At 58.3% G+C, this 13,917-nt stretch overlaps 1 protein-coding gene across 5 annotated transcripts; it reads left to right on the top strand.

Moving 5' to 3' along the window:
• The first annotated feature begins 1,649 nt into the window (after positions 1 to 1,649).
• Positions 1,650 to 12,218, top strand: RASAL3 (RAS protein activator like 3). 5 transcript variants are annotated; one of them, XM_044779336.2, is made up of 18 exons: positions 1,650 to 1,856; positions 1,985 to 2,313; positions 4,139 to 4,269; positions 4,387 to 4,465; positions 4,570 to 4,631; positions 5,000 to 5,070; positions 5,688 to 5,814; positions 5,900 to 5,998; positions 6,425 to 6,967; positions 7,303 to 7,447; positions 7,690 to 7,834; positions 8,718 to 8,954; positions 9,041 to 9,242; positions 9,348 to 9,466; positions 10,370 to 10,760; positions 11,044 to 11,201; positions 11,741 to 11,804; positions 11,909 to 12,218. In XM_044779336.2, exons 2-18 carry the CDS (start codon positions 1,998 to 2,000, stop codon positions 12,050 to 12,052), a joined length of 3,033 nt encoding a protein of 1,010 aa, XP_044635271.1. In that variant the 5' UTR covers positions 1,650 to 1,856; positions 1,985 to 1,997; the 3' UTR covers positions 12,053 to 12,218. The 5 variants fall into 5 exon arrangements, 4 of the variants coding, with proteins under 4 accessions (XP_044635271.1, XP_070375383.1, XP_070375381.1 ...); XR_011506377.1 differs by having other exon boundaries at positions 1,650 to 2,313; positions 10,443 to 10,760; XM_070519282.1 differs by lacking the exon at positions 6,425 to 6,967.
• The last annotated feature ends 1,699 nt before the right edge of the window (positions 12,219 to 13,917 follow it).

Here is a 13,917-nt window from a genome sequence, read left to right as displayed (position 1 = left end):
GAAGACCCTCCTCCTCTGGATGGGTTATAGAATTTGCAAGGCCCAGTGCAAAATGAAAATGCGGGGGCCTCGTTCAAAAGGCAGACTTTGAGATGGCAACAGCATCTGTGCAGTGCGGAGCCCTTCTGAATATGGGGTCCTGGGTGACTGCACAGGCCACACGCTTGTCAGGCCAGTCCTGCCCCCAACCCCAGGGGTTCATGGGTTCTGGTTGCCCTGGCCTTTGCACAAACTGCCCCTTCTACCTGGCATGCTCTTCCCATGGCCAGCTCCTTCTCATGCTTCAGGTCATAAATGTCACCTCCTGAGGGAGGTCCTCCTGGATTTCTCCAGCTCAGAAAGCACTGCTTCTGCTCAGCCACTACTCCAATCTATCTATTTTCTTCGAAGTCCTCCTCACCAACTAGAAATATCCTGTCTTCGTGTTCAGGGTCTGTCTCTCCCACTGGACTGTGAGCTCCAGGAGGACAGAAACTGTTTCTTTAGTTCCCCATGGCTTCTCCAGCACCTAGCACGTAGCAGGCACTCGGGAAACCTTTGTTGAATAAACAAAAGTTCCCATTATAAACCTTCTGAAACTGATATTATCTTTTTGTACAAATACGGAAACCAAGGCTCAGAGAGAGGAAGTGACTTGCCTGAGGTCACACAGCAAGAGAAGGACCAGCTGGCACTTGAATCCACACCTGGGCCAGGATTCTGCTGCCTCTCAAGCTGACTCACTTATTCCCCAGAACAGTATTTGTCCTCCTCTTCTTCCAAGTAAACATTTATCAGGAAATTGCACCAAAATGCACAGCATTTTGAATTTCACAACAGATCCCACCCATGCAGCGCCAGTGCCCAGCTTCACAACATGTTACGTTTATATTACGTAGGTAAATCAGTCTTTGTGAGGCCTTTGTCAGTTAGAACTGAGCATGTCCAGAAATTCAGCTGTTAGCTCACTACCGAAGAGACAGGCTCTCGGGAGCTGCTCATTAGAAGCTGACGGAGAACCCAGAGGTTCAGTCTGTTAACTTACAATCAAGGACACTCAGCAAGCAAAAATAAATCAAGAAATAAATTTATGCTATGTGAATTTCACCTCAAGTTAAAAAAAACCACCCCCTTGGTCAGCTCCCAGGAGCCTCCCCGGTGCTCACCACTCTCCCCTGCCCCCGTGCAAGCCCTCCGCGGCCAGCCTGTGTCCTGACTTGCTCCATGCAGTCTGCCTGCTTGGGCACTTCATCGAAACAGAACTACACAGTGTGTACTCGTCACTGTTTGGTTTTTGCTCAGCATTGTCCCTCGAGTTCAGTCATTCAGCAGTTTGTTGCTTCCCATTGCTGCGTGGTATTCCACTGTGGGAAGAGACCACAACTGATCCATTCTACGGTAGAGGGACACTTGGGTTGTTTCCAGTTTGGGGCTGTTACAAATAGCGCCAGTGGGCCTGTCTATTGGGCATACACACCTGGCGGTGGAGCTGCAGGATCACAGGAGAGCTGTATAGTCAGTATTCATGGGTCATGCCAAACAGTTTTCCAACTTGGGTGAATCGGTCTACACTCTGACCGGCAGTGGATGAGAGTTCCAAGTACTCAGTCTTCACACCAGCATTTGGTCAGCATGTGCCCATTTTGCAGAGAAGGCAACTGAGGCTCAGAGAGGGGCCTGTGGGTCGTCCTGGTCAGTGAGAGATTCTGGGTCCTGCTCTGTCACCTCCTCTCCTCCCGCATCCTGCCCCCACGTGCCCTCCCAGCCTGGCCATGGGGTGGGGTGGGACAGACAGGGTCACGTGGAGTTGCGTTTCGCGGAGGAAGCCAGGCAGGGTGCAGACGGCTGCTGATTCTGGGGCTGGTCAGGAAATCAAGGTAAGAGAAGGAGTGTGTGTCGCCCCTGAGGGGGCTCCCTGGGGGTAGGGCTGAGAGGGGGAAGGGGCCCAAGGTGAGGGGAGCATGTGGGCAGACACACGGCAGAACTGTCACCTCTCATCCCCCAGGAGAAGCCCTGTCATGGACCCACCGTCGCTGAGCCAGGCCTCCCAAGCCCAGTGTGCAGCCCCAGCACCACTGACCTCCTACCGCTGGCACACAGGGGGCGGTGGGGACAAGGGGGCTGGAGGGTTCCGCTGGGGCCGCCTTGGGGGCTGGGGGAGGGCGCTGAGCCACCAGGAGCCCACAGCCAGCAGCCAGCCAGCCCCTCGCTCGCTGTTCCGTCGTGTCCTCTCTGCACCCCCCAAGGAGTCGCGCACGAGCCGCCTCCGGCTATCCAAGACCCTCTGGGGGAGGCAGAAGAGCCCACCGCAGGACTCAGAGCCAGAGGCCCCAGGTACATGGCTCCCCCACCCAGGCTGGGAGGCCGGATGCTTGGGTTTTGTCTGCCTCCGGAGCATCAGCCCTACAGACACAGGAAGTCGTGGGGAGTGTGAAAGCCCAGCAGGAAGTGGCGGGGGCCCAGCTGCCCTCTTCCTTCTTCCCCTCACCAGGGCCCGGGGAGGGGGCAGCAGGGGATCCAGCCTGCGGAAGGGGCAGAGAACAGGCTGAGGGTGGCACTGTCCAGATCAAAATGGCTCTCGGCCCCACCAGGCCTCTCCTCACATCCAGTGGGCCCAGGCCCATCCTCTTCTGCCTGGATATCCATCTCAGCCACCACCTGCTCTCCTGCCCTCCAGCCTCATGTCTTAGTTTCTTGACCTCCTTCAGCCTCAGCTTCCATATCAGTTAAATGGGAATCATGAACCCTGCTTGAAGGGTATATCGTCTTTTCTTTCTTTCTTTCTCTCTTTCTCCCTTTCTCTCTTTCTCTCTCTCTCTCTCTCTCTTTCTTTCTTTCTTGTCTTCCTTTCTTTGCTTTCATTCATTCATTCATTCCAGCAGAGCTCTGTTGAGCATCTACTGTGAGCCAGGCCTGACTTAGGCACTGAGGACACAGCAGGGGACAAAGCAGCTGTGACTCCCTGTCCCGTGAGCTGACAGTGTAGGGGCATGACAGAGAGTAAACAAGGTGACAGGTGGGGCTGTGTCACACAGAGGGATCTAGAAGGGGGAGGGACATCCAAGGATTAGAGCTCAGAACGAGCACTAGCCCAGGACCAAGCATACTTTAAGCAATCCGTTAATAGGTGGGAGTTATCATTTCTCCCCAGGTGGTAAATGACAGGACAGACAGGTAATCTGGGAGGGTTGGTTCAGCCCTTCTGTTCCTGGAAACTCATTTAATTCTCACTGTTCATATCCCCATTTTGCAGACGCTCCCCTTCAACCACCCCACCCCCCACCCAGGGTATCAGGTATTGCCCACTCCATAGGATCCAGAGAGAACTCTCTAATAAGAAGACTTGCTCCTCCCCTGCTCAAACACATCACATGGCTCCCACTTCCCCCAAGACAAAACCCCATCTCCTCTAACCCACACCCAAGGACCTTCCCCTCTAGCCTATGAGCCCTCCAAACCCTTCTTCCCCTCTCCTTTATTTGTCTGGACCTTTTCATCTCCCAGTCTTTGCTCAAGCTGTTGTCAACGTCCCCACCATCTCTGTTTGTCAAAATGCAATCCGCTGTTCAAGACCCAGCACAAACTCACTCTCTGGGAGGCCTTTCCTGACCCGCCACACCACCACCTCCCCCTATCGTGAACTTTTTCTATTCCTTTCTCAAGTTTCAAGTATTTTCCACCTTGGACTAGTTATTTTTGTAAGGAACCAAGGCTGCTGTCCTGTTGTTTAACTTCTTGGACTACCCACTGTCTTGGTTAAGAGAATACTTGTGTCTGAAGCCCAGCTCAACCACTCACAAGTTGTGCGACCCTGGGCAACTCACTCAACCTCTCTGGGTTTCCGGGTCCTCCCTGGTCAAATGAGGGTTATAGTAGCCCTTTGAGTGGCGTTTGGAGGATTACATAAAAGAAGGCACATGGAGCAGTAAATACAGTGCAGAGCACACAGTCAGTGGGCTGCAACCACTACCCTTGGCCCCTGGAGACAAGGCCCAGAGAAGGATGGAGACTTGTCCAACAACAGCCTCACATGGCTGCTGCGGGGTAGAGGGGAGGAGGGCCTAGGGAGGGAACCCCCAGTGAGCCTTGGTGAGTGGAGAGGGTGGTCTGAGGGAGAGGAAAGGGCTCCCAGGTCCCCAGCACCTCCTCCTCTACCCAGAGCCCGAGCCCGAGCCGGAGGCCCCCGCCCCACAGATCCCTGAGGCCCCCACACCCGATGTGCCCATCTGGAACATTGGGGCCTTCACTCTGCTCGATGGCAGGCTGGTGCTGCTGGGTGGTGAGGAGGAGGTAAGAGGGAGGACATGGGCGAGGGGAGGGGAGAGGATGGGGGGAAAAGAAAGGGGTCTCCGTCTCCCTCTGTCTGCCTGCCTCCCCTTCCTGACCACCCACCGCTGTTGGGAACAGGGTCCTCGCCGCTCACGGGTTGGGAGTGCTAGCTCTGAGGGCAGCATCCAGGCGGCCATGGGGAACCTCAGGGATCCAGGTAAGCTTGAGGTGGGTAGGGCTGGGGCACTGGAGAGCCTGCTCAAGCTGGGGCAGAATCCAAGATGACCCATCCCCCAACCTTCCACACCCGACCACCCACAGATCGGACCCCTGGAAAGACCGAGGCAGAGGCTGCTGGCCCCAACCAAGTCCACAATGTTCGGGTAAGGCATAGGAGCTGGGGGAGTGCAAGGGAGAGCAAAAACTCCCAGACCCTCAGAGGTGAAAAAAGACTCTTACTGGGTGATCTTGGGCAGGTCACTGACCCTCTCTGGGTCTCAGTGTCCATATGTCAAATGGAGCTAATGAGAGAGACTCCCCCTAGGGGTTGTTTATAAGTCAACAGAGAATGTAGGAAAGCACACAATTAGTGCTTTAGAAATGGGAGGTGTTGGTTGCCTTTACTATTCCTGCTCATACAGCCTGACCTTGTGGTCCCCCAAGACCAGCAGATCCTCCAGCACAACCTGGGGGTAAAGGAGCTGAGGAGGGAGCATGGAGTTCTGCCCAGCTGACATCCTCCTCCCCACAGGGGTTGCTCAAGCGACTGAAAGAGAAGAAAAAGGCCAGGTCGGAGCTGGGAGCAAATGCCTCCCGGGATGGGTAAGGGTCTCTGAAGGGCTGAGGGTCTGAGAGTCAACATTGCCCCCTCCCCCTCCTCCTGCCTATCATCCCAACCTTCACCAAATACCCCTGAGGCCCCCTCCCTGTCCTGCCCCATACTGGGCAAGGCTGGGACCACTGGAAGACTCCAGCATGGAGCCAGCCCTCCGTCGAGGTGGGTAGGGGGGGAAGAGTCTGATACAACAACTTTAAAACAGGAGCTAAGTCAACATCCTGGTCTGGGAGTGTCAGGGAACGGACTCTTGAGCTGAGATCTAAAGGACGGCTGGAAGTCCACTAGGCCAAGAGGTGCAGGAAAAGCATTCCAGGCAGAGGGAACAGCAAGTGCAAAAGCCAAGAGGCAGGATGAAGCGATAAAAACAAAGCCAGTGTGACTGGAATTCACACAGTGAGGGATTAAGTGGAAGGAAACGAAGTCAAAAGGTGACAAGGGCTGTACTAGGCTAGGTCATGCAGGCCACCACGAGGAGCTGGGTTTATCCTAAAAGCGATCCGTTCCAGGCCAATTTAAGTTCAGGTCCATCCTGGCCTCCCTCCACCCTTCAGGCTGTAGGGGAGGAGGAGGAATGACTGCTTGTTCACCGCCCCCTCCCCAGACCCCCCAGTGCTCTGGGTTCTCGGGAATCGCTGGCCACACTCTCCGAGCTGGACCTGGGCGCCGAGAGGGAAGTGCGGGTCTGGCCTCTGCACCCCAGCCTCCTGGAGGAGCCGCACTGCTTCCAGGTAAGTGCAGGCAACTCTCGACCCCGCCTGGACCCTCCGGCTCCACCCGTGGCCTCAGCCACACCCTTTGATCCCCCCGGAACAGGTAACGTGGGCGGGCGGGAGCCGCTGTTTCTCCTGTCGCTCGGCCGCTGAGAGAGACCGCTGGATCGAGGACCTTCGTCGCCACTTCCAGCCCAGCCAGGTCAGTACAGCGGCAAGTCGGACCTGCAGGCCCCGCGGCTTCTACCCAACCCAAACGCCGCCCGCGCCATCACCCAGCACCGTAGACACACCTGCCCCCTACAGCTTTGCAACCACTCCCAGACCCTCCCCCGCTTCCATCTATTACGACGATGGAACCACGACCTCGTCCTTTCTATTCAATCCGGGCCCAATTTGTACCCAAAGTCCGCCTGCTAGGCAGCCGCCAAGTCCCCACCCCGCGGCTACTCCACACCCTGGAGCCCCGATCTCTCCGGAGAGCCCAAAGAAGCTAGAGGGCTTCCGCACAGCCACCTTGGGACCTCCGTGGCCCCACTCTCTTCCCCCAAGGGTCCCGCGCTTCACCTCTTGTGCCCAGCGTCGAGCACTGACGCCTCCCCTCCCTCCCTCCCACTCCGCTCCGTAGGACAACCTGGAGCGGGAAGAGACGTGGCTGAGCGTGTGGGTGCACGAGGCAAAGGGGCTGCCCCGGGCCGCGGCGGGGGCGCCGGGCGTGTGCGCCGAGCTTTGGCTAGACGGCGCGCTGCTGGCGCGCACGGCGCCGCGGGCGGGGCCGGGCCAGCTCTTCTGGGCCGAGCGCTTCCACTTCGAGGCGCTGCCGCCGGCACGACGGCTGTCATTGCGGCTGCGCGGCGCGGGCCCGGGTGGCGCGGTGCTGGGCCGCGCGGCGTTGGCCCTGGAAGAGCTGAGCGTCCCCCGCGCGCCCGCCGCCGGCCTGGAGCGCTGGTTCCCGCTGCTTGGGGCGCCCGCGGGCGCGGCGCTGCGGGCGCGGATCCGGGCGCGGCGCCTGCGCGTGCTGCCGTCCGAGCGCTACAAGGAGCTGGCGGAGTTCCTCACTTTCCACTACGCGCGCCTCTGCGGGGCGCTCGAGCCCGCGCTGTCCGCGCAGGCCAAGGAGGAGCTGGCGGCGGCCATGGTGCGCGTGCTGCAGGCCACCGGCAGGGCGCAGGTGCGGCGCCGCGACGGGGCGGACCTGGGGGCTGGAGGCGCACCGAGGGCGCGCCCCGGCGGGGTGGGGGTAGGGCAGGACCCTAGGGGCACCTGCGAGGGGCGGGGCACCTCGAGGGGCGGGGCCTGGGCTTCAGCTGCGGGCGCGGGGCTAGCATGAGCTTCTGCTGCAAGGGGTGGAGGTTCGGCCTGTTAGGAACAGTGAGGGCAGAGCCTGAGCAGCAGCTGTGAGGGGCGGGACCCGCGCCCCAGGTTGAGTGACGGCCAAAGGCAGGGATTACCCCGCCCCCCGGGTTCAGTCGGCTCCCCGCGCGACTTGACGCCCGCTATGCCCAGGCACTGGTGACAGACCTGGGCACCGCGGAGCTGGCGCGCAGTGGAGGCCGTGAGGCGCTGCTGTTTCGGGAAAACACGTTGGCCACCAAGGCCATCGACGAATACATGAAGCTGGTGGCACAGGATTACCTCCAAGAGACTCTGGGTGAGCCGGGGGTGCGTGTCGGAAGCCCGCTGGGAGCGCTAGGGGGCCCCAGGGGAGATCCAGGAGTTCCTAGGGAACCTGGATTCTGGTAGCGGGTGGTGCCTTGGGATTCCAGGGTCCTGGAGGGAACCGGGCTCCCCGAGATGTTAGGTGCCTCCGGAGTCAGCTGCAGAGATCCGAAGCTGGGTGTGGTGGGCTCTGGCAGTCATGGCCCTCGCCCGTCTGGCTGTCCTGGACTGCAGGGCAGATCGTGCGGCGTCTCTGTGCCTCCTCTGAGGACTGTGAGGTGGACCCCAGCAAGTGCCAATCCGCAGAGCTACCCCAGCACCAGGCGAGACTGCAAAACAGCTGTGAGGAGGTCTTCCAGAGCATCGTCCGCTCCCACGAGTGAGCATCAGGGCTCAGCCCCTGAGCCCCCCCGCCTCTCAGCCTTTGCTAATAACCCTGCTCCCAAGTAGGGTTGCAAGATAAAATACAAGATGCCCAGTTAAATGTGATGTGATATTTGGGACATACTTATGTGAAAAAAATTATTCATTTTTTTTAGCTGAAATTCAGGTTTAACTGTCCTGAAGTTTTATTTGCTAAATCTGGCAACCCATTCCCAATGTCGTGTCAACTTGTGGTTCCTGATCCCAAATAACCTGAGACCCAGTTCCTTGTCCTTTAACTACAAGTGACCCCATACCTTAATTTCATGCCACCTGACCCCAGTTAGCATAGGAACTCAATCCTATGAACTCTGATTCCAGGTGATGCCATACCCCCAATCCATGACCCAGACCTTAAGTGACCCTATACCCCAAATCTCATGTAACTGATCACAGGAAACCTAGGATTTCAATTCCTTCACCTCTGACCCTAGGTTAACCTGTATCCCTGATCCCATGACACCTGGGACATCAATGCCATGACTTCTGAACCTAGGCAGCCCTGTAACCCCAATCTTGTCCTACTTCATACTAAGTACTCTGTCTGGCACCCTAGTCTCATGCCTAGATATAGCTATATCCCAAGCTTGTGGCCTCTGTCCCCATGTGAACCTGTGCCCCAGTTACAAGGTTGCTGACTCCAGAGGTCACCACAGTAACTACACCATAAACCCTGACTCCAAGCAGATCTCTAACCCCAAGCATCATTTTCCCTGATGTCTCCAATCCTGGAACCCAGAATGCAGGTGACTCCTGACCCCTGACCTTAGGACTTTGACCATCCATGACCTTTATGCCCATATTCTCCCCCCTTCTGACCATTGCCTCTTCCACCCCAGCTGGTTTCCAGCGGAGCTGGGCACCGTGTTCTCAGGCTGGCGAGAAGCATGCAAGGCACGTGGCTCTGAGGCGCTGGGCCCTCGACTGGTGTGTGCCTCTCTCTTCCTGCGGCTCCTGTGTCCTGCCATCCTGGCACCCAGCCTCTTTGGCCTGGCACCAGAGCACCCAGCACCTGGCCCAGCCCGCGCCCTCACGCTGATCGCCAAGGTCATCCAGAACCTCGCCAACCGTGCCCCGTAGGTGCTGGGAGGCTGGGGGGCCATGCTGGGGCCATGGGGGTGGCAGGTGCCTGACCTGACCACCCAGGTGGGCCCTGACTCAGGTTTGGTGAGAAGGAGGCCTACATGACCTTCATGAATAGCTTCCTGGAGGATCATGGACCAGCCATGCAACGCTTCCTGGACCAAGTAGCCATGGTGGATGTGGATGCGGCACCCAGTGGTTACCAGGGCAGCAGTGACCTGGCCCTCCAGCTTGCGGTCCTGCATGCACAGCTTTGTACCATCTTTGCTGAACTTGACCAGGTGTGGCCTGAGCCCACAGCCCAGGACATGGGGTAAGGAGGCAAGAGGGCAGCAGCCTTTGGCCCTGCAGATCTTGCTCAGCATCCTCCCTGCTTGCCTCGCCAGGCGACTCGTGACAGCCTGGAACCGCTGCCCACCATCCTGCATGCCATTGAGGAGGGCCGGCCTGTGCCTGTGTCTGTGCCGATGCGCCTCCCACCACCCCCGGCCCAGGTCCACTCCAGGTAACCTGCCTGCTTCAAGTCTGGTCCAGTTCTGCTGGGTGAGAGCAGGGGCAAGGCCAAAGGCAAGCACAGGGTCAGACCGGGGTCAGAGGTGGAGACAGGATCACGTCAAGAGTCAGGGGCAGGGTCACACTGAGGTCAGTGTCAGAAGCAGTGTTGGAGGAGGTCATCAAAGGGATCAGGGAGAGACTTACAGCGTGGTCAGAGGGCAGGCACAGGGTCAGATTGGAGTCCAAGGTGGAGATTGGTCATTGCAGAGGTCAGAGAGAAGTTACATCTGGATTCAGAGAGAGAAAGTGACATGTGGTCAGCAGTGAAGGGCAAATTTCAGTGAGAGGTTATGGATGGGGTCAAATCAGGGGTAACATTGGGGTCAAATGTTAAGATGCACATCAAGGGTCTAAGACAGGTTTATATTGTAAGCAGAGGTCAGGCCCAAGGTCAGATGAGGCCAAAGCTTATAGGCAGAGTCATATTTGGGATCATAAGTCACAGACCATGGTCTATCGGGGGCAGAGACAGGGTCAGTTTAAGGTCAGAGATTGGGGACAAGAGGGCATCAGATTGGGAAAGAAGAAGCTACCCTTGTGAGCAGAGGTCAAGCCCAGGGTCAAATTGGAATCAGAGGTTACAGAGAGGGTCAGGTCAAGGGTCACACTGTGTCAAAGGTCAGGGACAAGGCTAGAGAGGAGTCAAAGATTAGATTGGGGTCATATCAAGGGCCATAGAGAGGACAGTCTTGTCAGAAGTCCAGGACAATGTCAGAGGTCAAAATGTGATCCCATCAGTGACAATGTCACATAGAAGTAGAAGATCAGGGGTGGGGTCATTTCTGGTCAGAGGTAGGGATGGTATCAGCTCAGGGGCCAGCGGAGTGTCTGAGCTCCCCCATCCCACCCCCAGCTTCTCTTCAGGGGAGAAACCTGGCTTCCTGGCCCCTCGGGACCTCCCCAAGCACACCCCTCTCATTTCCAAGAGCCAGTCCCTGCGCAGCGTCCAGCGCGCAGGGAGTTGGGCCCGGCAGCGGCCAGACGAGGAGAGGCCCCGGAGGCTGCCCAGGCCGGTGCAGCGCACGCAGAGCGTCCCGGCTGGCCGTCCCACTCGCCGCCGCCCGTCTGCAGGGCCCAGGCCGCGACCCCAAGGCTCCGTACGCACGGGCCCCGTGCCCCGCGGCCGGCCCTGGACCGGAGCCTCGGCCTCGCTACCACGGAAGCCATCGGTGCCCTGGCAGCGCCAGCTGGACCAGCCACGAGACAGAGACCAAGCGCTGGGCACGCACCGACCTATGGGCAAGGTGAGATACAGCCCAGATCCCCATACAGAGGGAAGAGACAGGACTGGAAAAAGACTGAAAGCCAGGCAGGTCTCGGTTCAAATACCGAGCTCGCGGCGTTGTGTGACCCTGGGCCCAGCACAACCCTCTCTGAGCCTCAGTTTCCTCCTCTGTAAAACGAGAGCGCTGTTCCCCCAACGGAGCATGGCGGTGAGGAGGCAGGGCGCAAGGGGCAGGAAGGTCAGGGTCTTTGGGGAGCAGGGGTGGGACGGCGGATCAGGTTACAGCTGCTCCCTCCCCACAGCTGGCAGAGCTGCAGTGCGAGGTGGCCGCGCTGCGCGAAGAACAGAAGACGCTGTCCAGCCTGGTGGAGTCGCTGAGCACCGACATCCGGGCGTTGACCGAGCAGCAGGAGCAGCTTCGGGGCCAGCTGCAGGAGCTGGACTCCAGGCTCCGTGAAGGGTGAGCACCGCCCTCTCCATTCGCTCCGCCCCCGCGTGGGCCCGCTGTAATCGGATCGGCGCAGGCCCCTGCCAGTCAGTCCCACGCAAATCACTCGGGGTGTGGCCACGCCCCCTCTGCCGTCCCGCCCCAACACACCTGTGTAGGCCCCGCCTCTTGGTTAGCTCCTCCCGACCGCCAGCAGGTGAGCCCACCCCGGCTCTCTGGCAGGTCCTCCAGTTCGGGCCCCACCCCTCCACCAACCTCCCCGGAACAGGCTGGGACACGCCCCGTCTCTGTCTGGGCACGCCCCTACCCGGGTCACGCCCCGACCCGGGACCGGCCAAGCCCCGCCTCCAAGAGTTGGTTGGTCCTTTCCTCCCAGCCGTTCAAAGCTCTGCTTCGGCGCCTTCTTCAAACTGATCTAGGCCCCGCCCTCCAGCCCGGACAAGCCCCGCCTCCACCTCAAGCCCCGCCCCCTGAACCCCTGACTCTCCAACCAGGAGCTGGAGGGGAGTTCCTCAGCATCTGACCCTCCCCCTTGTCCCTGATCCCTACAGGACGTCGCAGTTGGATCCGGGGCACCATCCTCCAAGCAGTGAGGACCACCGGCTGAAAAGTCTGGTGAGACCCTGCCTGAGCCCTGGGGCAGACCTGGGCTAAGTGAGGGGAGAGGGTTGGGCTGCAACCTTCACCTGGCTGGGAGCCCAGTGCCGCTCCCTCCCCAGGAGCGCCGCCTAGCGGAGCTGGAGAATGCTCAGGTCCAGCTGAGGGATGCCGTCCAGAACCTGCAGCTTCTTCCCAGGACATCAGGATCCCGGAGCCAGCCCCTAGCCCTCAAAGCACCATGCGTCAACGGAGACACCACCTGAGCTTCCCAGGCGGTCCCACGTGGTCTGGGAACAGAGAGAGAGCCCTCTTAGGGGTCTGTCCGAGCCCTGCCTCAGCCCAGCGTGGCCTCCAGTGGGGAGTGGAGCTTTAGGTGCTAACCAGTCTAGCACCATGAGGTTGCCCAGTAAAATCTTGATTTCAGTAAAATTGATGGTTTTTTTGCCTCGAAGTGTTGCCAGTCACAAGGCACCCCTCCAGCATTCAGCTCTCCCGAATTCTCCCCTAATTGGCAGTCTCAGGGAGAGCCCATGTAAGGAGACTTTCGCCAGGGGTGTGACCTTAGGCCTTGACCCTGTCAGAGCCTCCATCTCCTCATCTGTAAACTGAACCTCAAGTTCTTACACAGTACAAGACCCATAGTTTAAAGTGTTCCATAAAAGGTATTCTTCATTGCTAGGGGCAGTACCTGCTTCTCAATGGAGCCCAGATCCCACCTACACTAACCCCCCACCCCCCGGCCCCAGATGAGAGCATCTCCCTAGGCCCCCAGTCCCCACACCAGCTCCCTCATGGCAGGGAGGGCGTGGGTCCAGGAGGCAGATGAAGGAAGGGGCAGGTGGGTGTGGAGATGGGTGAGCTCTGTGGGTGTTGGTTGGGTAAGTGAGTGGGCATTTGAATTATGGGTGAGTGGATGGGTGAAGAGTGGGCTGGATGGGACAATAGGTGATGACTAGGTTGACATTTGCTGGATGTGGCCCTGGTGGATAAGTAAGTAAGTGGTTAGCTGGAATGGATATGTCTGCCTAGAAAAGGCCTAGATCATAGTAGGAAATAAATACCTGAATTCATTGAGTACACGGTTATATATATTGTATGTACATTTGTTGAAGTCTCCTGAGACTCTTGAGCTGGGCAGTGGAAAAACATTAAGGAACTAGGCAGAAGACAGAACTCGTGTCCTTATGGAGCTTATACTGTAGTGGAGGAGACAAACAAGGAAATGTGCAATTGATGCATGGATGTCTGGGTGGCTGGGTGGAAGCAGGTGTGTAGGGATGGGGGAATGCTTGCTTGGTCATATGGATAAGTGAGTATTTACTTGGGTCGTGGGCAGGTGGGCAGGTAGATGGGACATGGGTGGGTGGGTTGAATGGGTGTTCAGATGGGTGGATGGGTGTGGGGATTTGGGAGGGTGGCTAGCTGGCTGACAGGATCAGATGTTGGTTGAGTCGTGGATGGAGTAGGTAGATGGGAGGTGGATGGTGTTTTGAGTGGGTGTTTGGATGGATGGATGGATGGGTGGGTGGGTGGGTGGATAGGTGGTTGGAGGGGGTGGATGGATAGGTGGTTAGTTGATTGGGTAGATAGATGAGTGGTCGATTGAGTGAGTGTGTGGATGAATGGGTGGGGAGATGCATGGGTGGTTGGATGTGTAGATGGGCGGTAGATGTAAGAGAGCAGCCGGCTTATCCTGAGTGCATGATGGGGTACTCCTAGAGGCTGCGATCCTGGGGGTTGGGGGGAGAAGGAGGGCTTAGTATTGGGGACCTAGGGCAGCCCTAGAGGCATGGAGGTGCTGAAGTCCAGTGTGGATAATGCGAAAGGAGGGAGTACACTTGTGGTTGGAAGGTAGCTGATTGGGAGCAAGGGACTGAAGATTGGCTGGGTGGAGTCTTTAATGACCTATGAATGGTCCATGGGGGAACTTCTCTGCCCCCTCCCCACTCTTCTGGTGCTATTAGTCGGCCTAGCATTGGAAGAACAGTGGGGTGATGAGGAGCCATTGGGGGCAGGAGGACAAGAGTGTTGTCATGGAAACAGAGCCTCTCCCTGGACTCTCAGGCCGCGCGGGCCCTTTAAGGGTGACCCGCCTGGCCACTCCCAACATGGCGGCGCGCCCGCTGGC

Source organism: Equus asinus, chromosome 10, assembly GCF_041296235.1.
Source record: "Equus asinus isolate D_3611 breed Donkey chromosome 10, EquAss-T2T_v2, whole genome shotgun sequence".
In the NCBI taxonomy this organism is placed as follows: Eukaryota; Metazoa; Chordata; class Mammalia; order Perissodactyla; family Equidae; genus Equus; species Equus asinus.
Note: the sequence above shows the minus strand (reverse complement) of the source record. Positions and strands in the feature narration are given on the sequence as shown.

Bases quoted from the DNA above. Each gene is read 5' to 3' on its own strand.
- RASAL3 (XM_070519280.1), top strand. From the start codon at position 1,941: ATGTGGGCAGACACACGGCAGAACTGTCACCTCTCATCCCCCAGGAGA. The intron at 2,314-4,138 runs GTACATGGCTCC...TCCTCTACCCAG, and splicing joins CTCAGAGCCAGAGGCCCCAG to AGCCCGAGCCCGAGCCGGAG. The intron at 9,243-9,347 runs GTGTGGCCTGAG...TTGCCTCGCCAG, and splicing joins TCTTTGCTGAACTTGACCAG to GCGACTCGTGACAGCCTGGA.